The following is a 16,760-nucleotide window of genomic DNA, read 5'->3' as shown; positions in this document are numbered from 1 at the left end:
CCTGGGATCCAGTGACGACCCTCTGCATTGGGTGGGTTTTGTTACAGCAGCAGCCATCACCTTCTGTGGCACTGCCGTTCAATAGAGCTGCCGGCCTCCGATTGGACTACAATGATTGGCTGGTAGGCAAGATTTCTGCCCCCCTCCCCCCCCCCACCCAGTTTCCTTGATCCCAGGGAAGGCAAGCCACTATGCAGTTAACCTGATTGGCACTTAATTTGGGCCTTCCCAGAAAGAGGCAATACAGGGCTCCTGCTCTCTATCTCCACTTGGCAGGGCCCCTGTTGCCTCCATCAAATCCAGGCCAGAGAAACTGGATCTGATCATTTCACGCACAAAAATAATGCAGCATGTTGGTTCAGTAAGACTCATGATGTCTAAACAAATTTACTGGGCAAAGTAGTCACTGAACTGTCAAATCAATTTCCCTCTCCCCAGTGTACATTTTTTTGTTTTTCTTTTTATTTGTAAATGTAGAAAAACAATTATATATACAGTGCAAATTTTTTTTTTTAAAAACACACCAACTACTTGAAGGTTTCTTTGTTTACACGGATCTAAATGAAGAGGTCAGTTTGTAAAACAAAACGGGATTTTCGCCCTGAGCTTAGTTCCTCATTGCCAGCATAGAATTGATGTCCCAAATGAGATTCCGTAGCTGGTCCATAATGTGCTTCAGTTCTTGGTTTTTCTGTTGTAGCTTCTGGGAGAACAAAGAACAGAATGAGTTGATATTTCTTTCCTCCTTTTGACAGATTTTAGCCACTTTTCCACCATTTTCAGGTGCGACTAAGCTCCAACCTACTCTCTCAAGTGGGTAGAAGAGATTCCACAGCTTTTCCGAAGAAGAGGAGAGTTCTACCAGTACCTTGCACATGCTCAGCCATCGGTGAATCTGCTCCCTCAGCCCTTTCAGGCAGTGCATTCCAGACATGAACAATTTACCGAGTACAAAATATATTCTCATCGGGCTCTTTACCCTTACATCTGTGTTCACTGCTTACCAACCCTTCTTCCACTAGAAGAAGTTTCTCCCTGTCAAAATCCTTCACCCCTATCAAATCTCTCTTTAGCATTCTCTGCTCGAAGGAGAGCCATCCCAGCTTCTCCAGTCTTTCCACATAACTGAAGTCTCTTCTGTAAACCAAGGCACTTTTTTGTACACTACATTGGATCAGCTGTCCTTTGGAGCCCCAGGTCTGACTCCTAGATGCACTGTTTCAGTCTAATGAACTTACCCAGACGTATCAACATCGGGACCGAGTAACATTTGGCATTTTTTTTCCTCCACAATGATGATTACACTGACCTTTTTACTAATTATTTGCAACTTGCTTTCAGACATGAATTAGCAAGTAATTTGGAAGTTATCTGGCTCAGGTCCATATAGCCCAAGAGTCCTTGGCATTTAAAGAAAAACTAAGCTTAATGAGCAACCTTTATATAAATTATACAAGGTCCCATATATGAGTGGGTATTGCGCACAGACACAAAAATAATCTGACATTTAAGAGAGACCAAGAACATAACATGACCTGTTATTTAACACTTATAATACATATGAATAAGGCAACAATTCATTGCTGCTCCCAACTCAAGCTCGAGAGTCAATCTGCACTTAATCAGAATTCTATACTTAGATCAACGATGGATGAGAGGGAGGAAGAGGGAGCTAGGGATGGGAGGTGTAGAAGGGGTGAGAGAAAGGGGCAGAAAAAGACAAAGGACTAGAAGAAGAGGGAGAAGGGGGAGTGAGCAGGGATACAACAATGACCAATTTCTACTCATTAATATCCAGTCTCTGTTCTGATAAAGACACTCAAAGCCCGGGCTGTTTGTTGAAAACTTGAGCAATTTCTGATTATTGTGACTGTAGCTGTAGTTATTTCAGTGAATGTACTGGAGGGAGGAGAGTTGAATGTCTGAATGCCACTTTCTCATTAACCTGCTCGAACAGTAAGACAGACAGGACACAGACCCACTATATATAGCCAACCACTAGCTCAATTCAGGACTGCAACTCAAAGCACTAGTATCAACATCTCCCAGGAATGACAGAGCAAGAGAATAGCTGGAAACAACATGGACCAGAATGTGACTGGCAGGGGAGAAAGGAAGCAGGGATGTCTGGCTGCTTGAAGCTTCAGAACTAGAAACCCCAGGGTGTCAACTCATTTACTCACTTCTTGTTTTAGCTCATCTTCTCCATCTATTCAACCTGAACTATGAGACTTTCAACCCTGGCTTTTCATTATCAATAATATATAAAAAGTATACCTGGGGGACCAGTTAGCTCAGTTGAATAGGTGGTGAGTTTGCGCTTCAGAATAATGCCAACTACACAGGTTTGACTCCTGTTCTGACTGAGGTAGACTTGGGACCAGCTTCCTCACCCTACCCCAGAGTGGAAGGCAATGGTAAACCACCATTGACAAAAAAAAAACACTAAGAAAACAGCTCAGAATGAAGCATCAGCAGGCAATGAGCCAAGGAGCTGCCTTCAGGCAGAGCACACATACCATACTATACCAATATATATTATGAAGGCAAAGAGCCAAGAGAGTGCGTGGAAAAAGAAGGGAAGAGCAGTAAGCAAGAGAGAGAGAGAGAGAGAGAAAAAAAAGAGTTATTTAAAAAGTGCCTTTCACAACCTCAGGACTTCCCGATGCGCTTTAAAACAACTGAAGTACTTCCTGAAATTTAGTTGCTGCTGTCAGGTAAGAAAATGTAACAGCAGAAAATTTGCGCACAGCCAGGTCCCACAACCAACAATGAAATTCCAAATAACATGTAATAATTGTTATTTAGGGGATAAATATTGGCCCAGGTCTCCAGAGATAAGTCCTCTACGATTCTTCAAGAAACTACCATGGGATCTTTTACTTCCGCCGGAGGGGGCAGACAGGGCTTTGGTTTAATATCTTACATGAAAGACGCCGCCTCCCTCAGTACTGCATTCACACTGCACATTGTAATTCAATGTCGAGGGGAAAGTTTCTCGGGTTTGCATCCAGCTGTGCTGGAGTGCCCAAGCAAATGCTGCGAAGTCAAGTAAGCTGGTGCATGCAGCTGATTTTCCACCATTTTAATCCCACTGAGACTGTGATTATCTGTCACAACACTCTACCAAGCTTTCACTTCAAGAGTTTGCCTTTACAATCAGATCAAATTGAAATATCTGTGTTTTATGTCATGCAAATTTGAACACGACGAACTGAAACCACTGTTGACAGTAGCTCATTTGTTATAACCCAGACAATTTACCTTGTTACAGATGTTTAAAAATGCCATTTACTATTTAAAAGCAACTAACATCCATCAACTAGTTACCTAGAGTCCCACAGGCAGTATTCAAACAGTGGCTTGAAAGGAACAGGTCAGGTTAGCAGCTAAACCTCATAATTAGAATCATAGACTGATACAGTGCAGAATGAAGCCATTCAGCCCATCATGCCAGCTGCTGGCTTTTTACAGCTATCCAATTAATCTCACACCCCCGGTCTTACCTTGTAACCCTGCAAATTTTTTCTCAAAGTATTTACCCAGTGCTCTTTTGAATTTTCACTCTCAGACATTTCAGCGCAATCCATCTCACTACAATTCACATTTACAGAAAGGTTTCAACATGGCAGCTCTGGTTCTCCAGGCTAACTGCTATTTTTTAAAAAACGCTGGATGGAGTGAACCTGGGGATTTCTGGGACAGAGCCCTGTCCAAAGGGATTTCCACAAAAGATCCTCCTGCACTTTCATGAACGTGGTACAGAAATTATTTCAAAATTAGAAGCTGCGATCAGACCTGCTTTACCTCAAGGATTTCCCGGCACTCTTTGTTTGCTAACCCGCCAACATTGGGAAGATCTGAAGGTCTGAAGGACTCCTCACCCACGAAAGGAATTAACTGCAGAGAGAGGAGAGAGAGAACAAGGTTTGTAAAGGGACACAAGAACAGGAGTAGCCCACTTAGCTCAAGCCTGTTCCTTCCATTTAATTGGATCATTGCTGATCTGCAACTGCATTTATTTACCCTTGCTCCATATCCCTTACCCAACAAAAATCTGACAGTCCTGAAAGTTTCAACTGACCCCCAGCCTCCACAGCCTTTTGGGAGAGAATGTTCTAGATCTCCACTACTCCATGTGTGCAACAGTGCTTCCTAACATCGCCCAAGTCTAATTATAAGACCATGCCCCTTTATTCTGCATTCCCCCACCAGGGGGAATTAGTTTCTCTGTATCTATTCTATTAAATTTCTTGCATTTTAATCAACTCAAGTAGATTACTCCTCAACTTTTAAACCATAAGAAGTACAAACTATATTTATGAAACTTGCCTTATAATGTAAGCCTTTAAGCCCTATCATTCTGCAATATCTGCACTGCATCCCCTTCCGAGGCCAATATATTCCTGCTGGTCTTTGGCTGACCAAAACCCACTCTTAGTTCAGTGATAATTAAAAAGTGGGGAGGTGCTCACTAATTCCATATTTCATTTCAATTTCCTCAGTCAATTATTTTCACCAAAAAGAGACCCTATTAGAAAGAAGTCTGTGTTTGTCGCTAGGCACCTCTGTTACAGAGACATCAGAGACCCCGCACGTCTCTCCACATTTATCGTACAACAACCGCAGCTTCTTGAAGAGTAGAGTGAGCTGGCGAAGGTGCTCTTGGAGTTTGTTGTACCGCTCCTGGTACACCACGTGATTCTGCGTTACGCCATTCGGAAGCTGTATAAAAAGAAAAAGGTAGAATATAGATTGGATACAGGGAGATGTAAATATTACCAACATACACAGTCACTCCCAATCACTGTGACCCATCACCCCTCTCTTACTCTCTCCAACCCTCCCGTCCACCGCCACCATTCAACAATACTACAGGAGAAACACAATGGATCTGAACTTTAATCCTGGAAAGTTCCAGAAGCAGGTCAGCTTGCAGACAGTATGACTTTTCCCCCAAATTAGGTTTTTGGAAAGGTACAGATTTACTAGAATAGTGCCAAGGATGAGGAGGGAGTCCAGTTATGTAGAGACACTACAGAAACTGGGAACAAAAACAAAAATACCTGGAAAAACTCAGCAGGTCTGGCAGCATCTATGGAAGGGAGCACAGTTAAAGTTTCAAGCCCGCATGACTCTTCAGCAGAACTAATGAGAAATAGAAAAGGAGTGAAATATAAGCTGGTTTAAGGGGGGTGGGGGGTGGGGGGGTTGACACAAGAGAGCTGGTTGGGGGTCAGTGATAGATGGAGACAACCAAAAGATGTCACAGACAAAAGGACAAAGAGGTGTTGAAGGTGATGATATTATCTAAAGGAATGTGCTAATTAAGGGTAGAAAGCAGGACAAGCAAGGTATAGATAGCCCTAGTGGGGGTGGAGTGGGGTGAAGGAATCGAAACAGTCTAAAAGGTAGAGATAAAACAATGGATGGAAATACATTTAAAAATAATGGAAATAGGTGGAAAAGAAAAATCTATATAAATTATTGGAAAAAACAAAAAGGAGAGGGAAAAAAATCAGAAAGGGGGTGGGGATGGAGGAGAGAATTCATGATCTAAAATTGTTGAACTCAATATTCAGTCCAGAAGGCTGTAAAGTGTCTAGTCGGAAGATGAGGTGCTGTTCCTCCGGTTTGCATTGAGCTTCACTGGATCAATGCAGCAAGCCAAGGAAGGACATGTGGGCATGAGAGCAGGGTGGAATGTTGAAATGGCAAGCAACAGGAAGATCTGGATAATGCTTGCGGACAGAACGAAGGTGTTCTGCAAAGTGGTCACCCAGTCTGCATTTGGTCTCTCCAATGTAGAGGAAACCGCATTGGGAGCAACGAATGCAGTAGACTAAGTTGAAGGAAGTGCAAGTGAAATACTGCTTCACTTGAAAGGAATGTTTGGGCCCTTGGACGATGAGGAGAGGGGAAGTAAAGGGGCAGGTGTTGCATCTTCTGCGGTGGCATGGAAAGGTGACGTGGGAGGAAGTTGAGGTGTAGGGGGTGATGGAGGAATGGACCAGGGTGTCACGGAGGGAACGATCCCTGCGGAATGCCGCCGGCTTGGGTGGGGAGGGGGTGGGGGGCGGGGGTGAAGGGAAGATGTGTTTGGTGGTGGCATCATGCTGGAGTTGGCGGAAATGGCGGAGGATGATCCTTTGAAAGCGGAGGCTGGTGGGGTGATAAGTGAGGACAAGAGGGACCCTATCATGTTTCTGGGAGGGAGAAGAAGGTGTGAGAGCGGATGCATGGGAGATGGGCCAGACACGGTTGAGGGCCCTGTCAAACACCGTGGGTGGAAAACCTCGGTTAAGGAAGAAGGAGCACGTCAGAGGAATTGTTTTTGAAAGTGGCATCATCAGAACAGATGCGACGGAGGCGAAGGAACGAGAGAATGGGATGAAGTCCTATCACCCCACCAGCATCCGCATTCAAAGGATCATCCTCCGCCATTTCCACCAACTCCAGCATGATGACACCACCAAACATATCTTCCCTTCACCCCGCCCCGGCAACATTCCGAGTGGGATCATTCCCACTCCTCCATCACCCCCTCCCACGGCATCTTCCCATGCCACCGCAGAAGATGCAACACTTGCCCCTTTACTTCCCCTCTCCTCACCGTCCAAGGGCCCAAACATTCCTTTCAAGTGAAGCAGCATTTCACTTGCACTTCCCTCAACTTAGTCTACTGCATTTGTTGCTCCCAATGCAGTTTCCTCTACGTTGGAGAGACCAAATGCAGACTGGGTGACCACTTTGCAGAACACCTTCGTTCTGTCCGCAAGCATGACCCAGACCTCCCTGTCGCTTGCCATTTCAACATTCCACCCTGCTCTCATGCCCACATGTCCATCCTTGGCCTGCTGCATTGTTCCAGTGAAGCTCAACGCAAACTGGAGGAACAGCACCTCATCTTCCAGCTAGGCACTTTACAGCCTTCCGGACTGAATATTGAGTTCAACAATTTTAGATCATGAACTCGCTCCTCCATCCCCACCCACTTTCTGATTTTTCCCCCTCCTTTTTGTTTTTTCCAATAATTTATATAGATTTTTCTTTTCCCACCTATTTCCATTATTTTTAAATGTATTTCCATCCATTGTTTTATCTCTACCTTTTAGACTTTTTTGATTCCTTCCCCCCACCCCACCCCCACTAGGGCTATCTATACCTTGCTTGTCCTGCTTTCTACCCTTAATTAGCACATTCCTTTAGATAATATCACCACCTTCAACACCTCTTTGTCCTTTTGACTGTGACATCTTTTGGTTGTCTTCACCTATCACTGACCCTCTATCCAGCTCTCTTGTCCCAACCGCAACCCCCACCCCCCCAAACCAGCTTATATGTCACCCCTTTTCTATTTTTCATTAGTTCTGTTGAAGAGTCATGCGGCTCAAAAAGTTAACAATGCTCCCTTCCACAGATGCTGCCAGACCTGCTGAGTTTTTCCAGGTATTTTTGTTTTTGTTTTCGATTTCCAGCATCCGCAGTTTTTTGCTTTTATCCTAGAGAAACTGGGATTGCTCTTTTTAGAGTGAGGAAGGTTAAGGAGAGGCATCATCTGTGGAGAGAAACAAGAGTTTAAAGTCAAGATGGCCTTTCATCAGAATAAATTCTGATGGGGTCATCTCAACCTGAAACATTAACTCTGCTTTTCTCCACACCTGCTGCCTGACCTGCAGAGTATTTCCAGCGTTCTTTGTTTTTATTTCTGATTTCTAGCATCTATGATATGTTCCTTTTTGTATTAAGATTAAGGAGAGATCTAATGAAGGTGTTTGCAATCATGACAGGTCTTGATGAAGTAAATGAGGAACTGTTTCCTCTGACAGGAGAGTCAGTAACTAGCAGACATAAACCTAAAGTAATTGGCAAAAGCAGAGGTGAGATTTTTTTTTAATGCAATGAATGATGATGATCTGCAATGCACTGGTTGAAAGGACAGTTGAAGCAGATTCAATGGTACTTTTCAAAAGGGAATTAGATAAATACTTGAAGAGGGAAGTTGTTAAGTTGTTCAAGGTTATGGGGAAAGAGCAAAGGAGTGGACTAATTGGATATCTGTGTGCCCAACAGTTCAAATGGGCTCCTTCTGTGCAACAAGATTCTATAAAATATTTGAGGCACCAACACCTCCATGTTTTTTAATTACACCTTGGAGCTTTTTTTTTTTTTAAAGTCGAAGCTTTTGTTGGAAGGATAAAAGCAAGTGACATTTCAACACCATTTCTTAATTAACCCAACTCAAAATCTGCTGGGGGGATTGGTTATACCCTGATTCCTTTAATTAGTGACCCAAGCTTGCGCAACAGGATGCTTATATCTATCTATAGTGTCCCTGTTAATCAACTTCCCAAGTTCAAAAGCAGATGCAGAGTTTTCAGGGATATAGAAGTTCAGATACTTTATGCCGAAAAATATGTTGGGAAACAACAGCGAGGATAAGCTGGCCGTGGAGGGGTTGCAGCAAAGACTCACCACAATGGCAACTTGGGCTAAATGGATTAAATGTCTAGGCTTCCCTCAGGTATAGTAGGGTAAGGGGTGATCCAACTGAGGTGTTTAAAGTCATTAAAGGAGTTGATGAGCGAGAGCGAGAGTGACTATTTTCTTTGGTCAGGGAATCCAGAACAAAAAGGGGTATAATCTTCAAATTAGAGCTAAACCATTCAGGCGTGATGTCAAGAAGTACTACTTCACACAAAAGGAAGTGGAAATCTGGAACACTCTTGCCCACAAAGCTGTTGCAGCTGGGGCCAATTGAAAACTTCAAAACTGAGATTGGTAGATTTTTTGGGGGGGGAGGGTAAGGGTATTGAAGATTACAGAATGAAAGAGAGTTGAAGTTAATATGCAGATCAGCCACTAAGTGGCAGAACAGGCTCAAGCGGCTGAATGGCCTAATGTTGCTCCTATGTTATAAAAACCTCCATAACTCTTGTCTGCATGAGGTAGAGGGAGGCAATTAATTTACCTATTGTTACATTGTCACTGATCCTATCAGAATCTTTCATATGATGGGTTACATTCTGAAGTGCAGTATCTGTTGTCACATCAGAAAACACAATGCCCAGGGACTACTGGCTTCTTTAGTTAAAACTGTTGGCTCAGATTTTGTTGGAGTTGGGGAGGTGGGGGAGGGAGGAGAATCAGGGGGGTTGGTGGAGGGGTGGGGGGCAGGCGCAACGTGTGATACATCCTATTAGTTACACCTTCTCCTACACCCTTCAGCTTAAAAAGGTTTGGGTCATAATTTGTTGGAAGTGCGAGCTGATAACCTTGGTGTATGATGGGACCAACCATCCATCTTGTTAAAACAATGGGATTTAAGGATTGAGAAAGAAACAGGTGAACAACAGAGAAGGAAACAAAGTGATTATCAGAGACAGAAAGAGAAATAAAGAGAGAGGGAAAGAAAGTTGGATTAAGAGAGAGAGAGAGAGAGACAGAAAAGGTAAGATAAAATTTTCAATGTAAAAAATTTCTTAAGTGCAATCTACCAATGGCAGGAATGAGAGTTCTCAGTTTTTAGTTGTTTCCTTTCTGAGCTGGAAAGTTTGAGTGACATCTTATCATTTAAAGGATCCTTATGCCATCAAGGACCAGCTCTAACTTTGCGCATGTTTAGTGGGTAACTAATACAAAATTGCAGCAATATCTTGATACTCACAGAGAGGGTGCGGGTGAGCTGCTATTTCCATGAAACTAAATTGTTTAGCAACTTGTGGTGATTCGAAAGTCAAGGAGGATCTCATCCTCTCTGCAAATTGCTGAGCGATTTACACATGGCGAATGCCATTAATCTCACCATTATTTTTCCAGCAAATTCTAGGCCCTTATTTCAGTTTCCAACTCACCAGTGACTCTGCTTAACGCTATTTGGGGTGGTGCTTAACACTTCTAATCAGTGCACGGCTGCAATTACCTGAACGGGAACTGGCAGGAATGGAACCAAGCAAGTGACGTGCACAGAGGAGATGATGGAAGAGAATTCAGTTATAAAGGAAAACCTAGCTCCGCAACCTTAAAGGGAAGCAGCTAGGAGGTGACCTGATAGAGGCAAAGAAGAGTGAATGGGGTAGAAATAGTAAATCTGAAGCATCGCTTCAGATTAAACAGTAATAGGAATACAAGTTCAAACTCATGTGAGACAAATGTAAGACTGATTTAAGAAACACTTCACACAGTCAACATACAAAATGAACTGCTGACTGGAATAGTGGAGTCGAAAACTATAAAGAATTAAATGCCTTGGAGGGAGAGTACATGGGGAGGAATGCGTAGATTCTACCAGGATAGACAAACTAGGTTGGCTGAATTGGTTATTCCCCATTCTTGCCCATCTATCTGTGATAAGTTTTAAAAATTTCACTCATTTTCAAATTCCTTTATGGCCTCCCCCTCCCTATTTCTGTAACCTCCTCTAGCCTCACAACCCTCCAAGATCTCTACATTCCTCCAATTCTGGCCCCTTGTGCATCCCCAATTTTCATCACTTCAACATTAACAACTATGCTTTCAGCTTTGAAGCCTTGGCTTCAAGCATTATAATTTGCTCCCTAAACCTCTCTGCCATTTTCTCTTTCCTCCAAGTCTCTTCTTAAATCCAAGCATTTGGTCACCTGGCCGAATATCTCCTTGTGGCTTTGTGTTAAGACTTTGTTTGATAACTCTCCTGTGAAGTGCCTTTGGGATGTTAAAGGAATTATGTCAACCTCAGTTGCATTATTTGACAGCCCTCAATGCCAAATGCTTACTTCAGCTCTCAATAGTTAAAGAGATAAAGGTAGATATTCAGCTCTCACTAATTAAAAAAGGTAAAGATAGATCTTACACAAAAAAGCAAACACTACAGCTGCTAGAAATCTAAAATAAAAACAAAAATGTACTGCAGACACTCTGGAGAGAGGGAGAGAAATGAAAGGTCACAGACTCAAAACTTTAACTCTGTTTCTCTTTCTGTAGATGCTACCAGACATACTGAGTGTTTCCAGCATTTTTTGTTTCTCATGTTAAGATCCGGCTTAAGATATAAAGTAGTGGCAGCCGAGTGGCAACATTCTGCCCCAATCCAAAACGTTCCACATAGCAGAGCTCCTCCTGTCCAGGGAACTCTCCAGAGTGCAGTACATTTTTGTCTTTATTTTAGATTTCTAGCAGCTGTAGTGTTTGCTTTTTTGTGTAAGATCTATCTTTACCTTTTTTAATTAGTGAGAGCTGAATATCTACCTTTATCTCTTTAACTATTGAGAGCTGAAGTAAGCATTTGGCATTGAGGGCTGTCAAATAATACAACTGAGGTTGACATAATTCCTTTAGCATCCCAAAGGCACTTCCATCTCTTTATCATGATGTCAAAATTAATCATCTCTTCCTGAACTATATCGGGATGAGCGATTTTAGTTAAGTGAGGAAACTGGAGAAGCTGGGGTTGTTCCCCTTAGAGCAGAGAAGGTTAGGAGGGGATTTGATAGAGGTTTTCAAAATTATGAAGGGTTTTTTTTAAAAAGAGAAACATCAGGAGGGTCAGTAGCCAGAGGGCACAGATTTGAAGCAATTGGTAAAAGAACCAGAAGCAAGATGAGAGACTGGAAGGCACTGCCTTAAAAAGGGAGGGGGAAGCAGACCAGATAACTTTCAAAAAGGCATTGGATAAATATTTGAAGGGAAAAACTTTTCAGGGCTAAGGGGATGTGATGACTCTGTGGAGCAGACTGGTTTTGTCAAGAAACAGTTACATTTTATTACAGAGACATTTTCAGTCTTGCACACTCAACCAGATCACTCGTTGGAAAAGCCCCGCCCGCAAATTGCCCTTGCTGAGAGCTCACTGGTCAGAGCCCCCACAGTACATCACATGACCCATGATTGACAGGAAGGAGTGACTACACATCCAGTTACCACATTTCCTCCCTCTTTAGTTTGTTACAATTACTCAGAAAAACACAAACAATTCAACAATTCATGTGATTATAAATCAAGTCTCCAAGGTGCTCTTCTTATACTGCTAGAGCAGTATAGCTCTACCACTGGAGGTTCCTGAACAGGATCGAGAACTGCAGTATGAGACACATCATCAAAACTTGGCAGTTCAGGATTTGGCAACTCTTCTGAAACATATGGAATGCCTGTTCTAGGTGGATCACACACCTCAGGCGGTTAATCACAGGTTGATCAGTTAACTAATGGAATGTCTCTCTGGCATGGATGTGATCTAGGTACTTACGGACAATTCTATCTCCCAATTGTACTTGGAAGATAATGGACCAGTCTCTGAAACGATGGCTCCCAGAGCCCAGCAGGGTCCACTGCCGAAATTTCACACGTATATCACATCACCTAACTGAATGTGCGAACTTGTGTATATCATGATTAAAATTTCTGAATACTCTGATTCTGTGCTAACTTCCCCTCTAAATTTGGGAACACCAAGTGTAAACATGTAAGCAGACGGCATTTCGTTAATAACTCCGACAGTGTTGAACCCATAGTCGAATGTGGCGTTGCATGATAACTGAAGAGAAACTGGAAAAGTAAAGATTCCAGAGTGTTTTCCGATATTTCTTTCATGCCAGGCTTAAGTTTGTACTGCCCTCTTGGCTAGACCATTCGATGAGGGATGCCAAGGGGCTGTTCTAATTTGACAGATTCCATTCAGATCCATAAATTTCTGGAACTCTGTGCTGGTAAAGGCTGTACCATTATCAGAAACAAAAATACCAGGTAGGCCATGTATGCTGAAATAGTGACGTGGTTTCTCAATAGCTGCGTTCAATGTTGGCGATTTGACTTCATACACATCCATCCATTGTGAACATGCATCAACAATTAACAAGAACGTGGTACCTGGTACCTAAGAATGGTCCTACATAATCGATATGTAGTCAACCCAGGGTCAAACAGGCCACTCCCACGGATCAGGGGAGCCAAAACAGGCTACTTCTGTTGTTGCTGACAGTGGAGACAGTGCTTGACCATGCTTTCAATGTCACTGTCAATGCTGGGCCATCAGACATAGCTTCATGCAAGCATCTTTGATAGACCTGGATGCAGAGTGTGGGGCTCTGTCAAGAGTGGCTCTCTACCTTGTGATGGTACGGCAACTCGAACTCCACAACACATTTCTGCCTTGACTCCCTGTTTCTGACATGGAACGTTCTCAATTCTTCAGATACAAGCGAGGCCATCCTTGCAAAACAAAGTCTCTGATTTTTGACAATATTGGATCTTTGTTCGACAGATTTTTAATTTGTTTCACACAAACAGGCGAAGAATCTAATAAATTCAATAGTAGCACTAATTCCTGTGGAACGGGAGTATTTACAATGCTATCTGGTAACGGGAGGTGACTGAGTGCATCTGCATTTCCAGAGTGTAGGCCAGTGTGGTATATGAAAGTATACTCAAATATAGATAATGAGAGAGCCCAGAATCATATTCTTGCTGATGCTATTGGCAGAATAGTCTTGTTCTCGCTGAATAATGATAAAATGTTATCCATGTAGGTACTGGCGAAACTTTTTTTTTGCACCTAAGATTACCGACGATCCTTCTTTTTCTAACTGAGAATAGCCCTTCTCAGCTGTGGAGAGGGTTCTCGAGGCATAATCAATGAGCCTTTCTGATCCATTTTATGTGATAACACGGCTCCTACACCATAAGGAGAGGCATCACATGTTAATACCAGCTCTCTCAATGGGTCATAGTGGACCAATAAATAAGATAAATGCAGCAATTTCTTTGCTTTCACAAAGGCTTCTTCCTGTTGTGAACCCCATGACCAATGGTGGTTCTTTTTTAGCAGCAAGTGTAATGGAGCCAAAACAGTTGACAGGTTGGGTAAAAAGCGGCTATAATAGTTGGCCATACCCAGGAAGGACTTGAGTTCTGTTACGTTGGATGGTGATGGTGCATCTTTTATTGCCTGAACTTTATTCTACTGGATCTAAACCCATGGCGTCCACCCTGCAGCCTAGATAAGTGACATCTGGTATTCGAAATGTGCATTTTTCCTTTTCCATACACCAGCTTCCATGAACCTTCTTAGCACCTCCTCCAGGTTGGTCAAGTGTTCAATCTCAGTTGACCCATAGAACCATAGAACACTACAACACAGAAAGACAGGCCATTCAACCCTTCTAGTCTGTGCCGAAATATTATTCCTCTAGTCCCATTGACCTGCACCCAGTCCATAACCCTCCAGACCTCTTCCATCCATGTATCTATCCAATTTATTTTTAAAACTTAAGAGTGAGCCCGCATTTACCACATCAGATGGTAGCTCGTTCCACACTCTCACCACTTTGAGTGAAGAAGTTCCCCCTAAACCTTTCCCCTTTCACCATAAAGCCATGTCCTCTGGTGTTTATCTCTCCTAATCTAAGTGGAAAGAGCCTACTTGCATTTACTCTGTCTATACCCCTCATAATTTTGTAAACTTCTATCAAGTCTCCCCTCATTCTTCTACGCTCCAAGGAATAAAGTCCTAACCTATTTAATCTTTCCCTGTAACTCAACTCCTGAAGACCCGGCAACATCCTAGTAAATCTTCTCTGCACTTTCTCAATCTTACTGATACCCTTCCTGTAGTTAGGCGACCAGAACTGCACACAATACTCCAAAGTTGGCCTCACCGATGTCTTATACAACCTCACCGTAACATCCCAACTCCTATACTCAATACTTTGAATTATGAAGGCCAGTATGCCAAAAGCTTTCTTTACAACCCTGAATACCTGTGACACCACTTTCAGGGAATTATGTATCTGAACTCCCAGATCCCATTGTTCCTCCGCACTCCTCAGTGTCCTACCATTTACTGTGTATATCCTACCTTGGTTTGTCCTTCCAAAATGCAACACCTCACTTTTCTGCATTAAATTTCATCTGTCATTTTCTGGCCCATTTTTCCAGTTGGTCCAAATCCCTCTGCAAGCTTTGAAAACCTTCCTCGCTGTCCGCAACACCTCCAATCTTAGTGTCATCAGCAAACTTGCTGATCCAATTTACCACATCATCCAGATCATTGATATGGACAACAAACAACAATGGTCCCAGCACAGATCCCTGAGGCACACCACTAGTCACAGACCTCCAGTCTGAGAAACAATCATCCACTACCACTCTCTGTCTTCTCCCACACAGCCAATTTCAAATCCAGTTTACAACCTCTCCATGGATACCAAGTGTCTGAACTTTCTGAACTAACCTCTCATGTGGGACCTTGTCAAAGGCCTTACTAAAGTCCATGTAGACAACATCCACAGCCTTTCCTTCATCTACTTTCTTGGTAACCTCCTCGAAAAACTCTACAAGGTTCGTTAAACACGACCTACCACACACAAAGCCATGCTGACTATCCTTAATCAGCCCTTGGCTGTCCAAATAATTGTATATCCGATCTCTCAGAACATCTTCCAATAAGTTACCTTCTACTGACGTCAGGCTCACTGGCCTGTAATTACCTGGTTTACTTTTGGAGCATTTTTTAAACAACAGAACAACATGAGCTACCCTCCAATCCTCCGGCACGTCACCCATGGCTAAGGACATTTTAAATATTTCTGCCAGGGCCCCTGCAATTTCTACACTAGTCTCCCTCAAGGTCCAAGGGAATATCATGTCAGGCCTGGGGAATTTATCTACCTTTATTCACTGTAAGGCAGCAAGCACCTCCTCCTCTTTAATCTCTATATGTTCCATGACACTACTGCTTGTTTCCCTTCCTTCCGTATACACTATGCCAGTTTCCTGAGTAAATACTGATGCAAAAAAACTGTTTAAGATCTCCCCCATCTCATGAGGCTCCACACATAGACGTCCACGCTGATCTTCAAGGGGACCAATTGTGTCCCTTACTATCCTTTTACTCTTAATATACTTGTAGAAACCCTTCGGGTTTACCTTCACATTATCTGCCAAAGCAACCTCATGTCTTCTTTTTACCTTCCTGATTTCCTTCTTCAGTATTTTCTTACATTTTCTATACTCTACAAGTACCTTATTTGCTCCTTGTTGCCTATAACTGCTATACACCTCTCTCTCTTCTTCTTAACCAGATCGCCAATATCCCTTGAAAACCAAGGTTCCCTATGCCTGTTAACTTTACCTTTAATCCTGACAGGAACATGCAAACTCTGCACTCTCAAAATTTCGCCTTTGACTGCCTTCCACTTACTGAACACATCCTTGCCAGAAAACAACTTATCCCAATCCACTCATCCTACATCCTTTTTCATTTCCACAAAATTGGCCTTTCTCCAATTTAGAATCTCAACTCAAGGACCAGACCTATCCTTATCCATAATTATCTTAAAACTAATGACATTGTGGTCACTGGACCCAAAATATTCACCTACACATACTTCTGTCACCTGACCTGTCTGGTTCCCTAATAGAAGATCAAGTATTGCATCCTCTCTCATTGGTACCTCTACATATTGATTTAGAAAACTTTCCTGAACACATTTGACAAACTCCAAGCGAGTCCCAGTCAATATGTGGAAAGTTAAAATCTCCTACTATCACAACTTTCTGTTTCTTACATCAGTCTGCTATCTCTCTACAGATTTGCTCCTCCAATTCTCTCTGACTATTGGGCGGTCTATAATACAACCCTATTAGTGTGGTCACACCTTCCCCGTTCCTCTGCTCCACCCATATGACCTTTGTAGACGAGCCCTCCAGACTGTCCTGCTTACACACAGCTGTGATATTTTCCCTGACTAGTAATGCCACTCCTCCCCCTTTCATCCCTCCCCCTC

General features: G+C 42.9%; 1 protein-coding gene across 3 annotated transcripts in view; it reads right to left on the bottom strand.

The window, feature by feature from the left end:
* Positions 1-440: 440 nt before the first annotated feature.
* Positions 441-16,760, bottom strand: part of zgc:114119 (uncharacterized protein LOC619273 homolog) — a 35,813-nt gene continuing 19,493 nt past the window's right edge. For all 3 annotated transcript variants that reach the window (XM_041213053.1, XM_041213055.1, XM_041213054.1), the window contains exons 3-5: positions 4,567-4,725; positions 3,808-3,900; positions 441-703 (exon numbers count right to left, since the gene is read on the bottom strand). In XM_041213053.1, the coding sequence (XP_041068987.1) occupies positions 608-703; positions 3,808-3,900; positions 4,567-4,725 (348 nt within the window). In that variant the 3' untranslated portion in view covers positions 441-607. The remainder of the gene's footprint in view (positions 704-3,807; positions 3,901-4,566; positions 4,726-16,760) is intronic.

This window comes from Carcharodon carcharias, chromosome 19 (assembly GCF_017639515.1).
Source record: "Carcharodon carcharias isolate sCarCar2 chromosome 19, sCarCar2.pri, whole genome shotgun sequence".
Lineage (NCBI taxonomy): Eukaryota > Metazoa > Chordata > Chondrichthyes > Lamniformes > Lamnidae > Carcharodon > Carcharodon carcharias.
The sequence above is the reverse complement of the archived record's forward strand: the minus strand, read 5'-3'. Positions and strand labels throughout refer to the sequence as shown.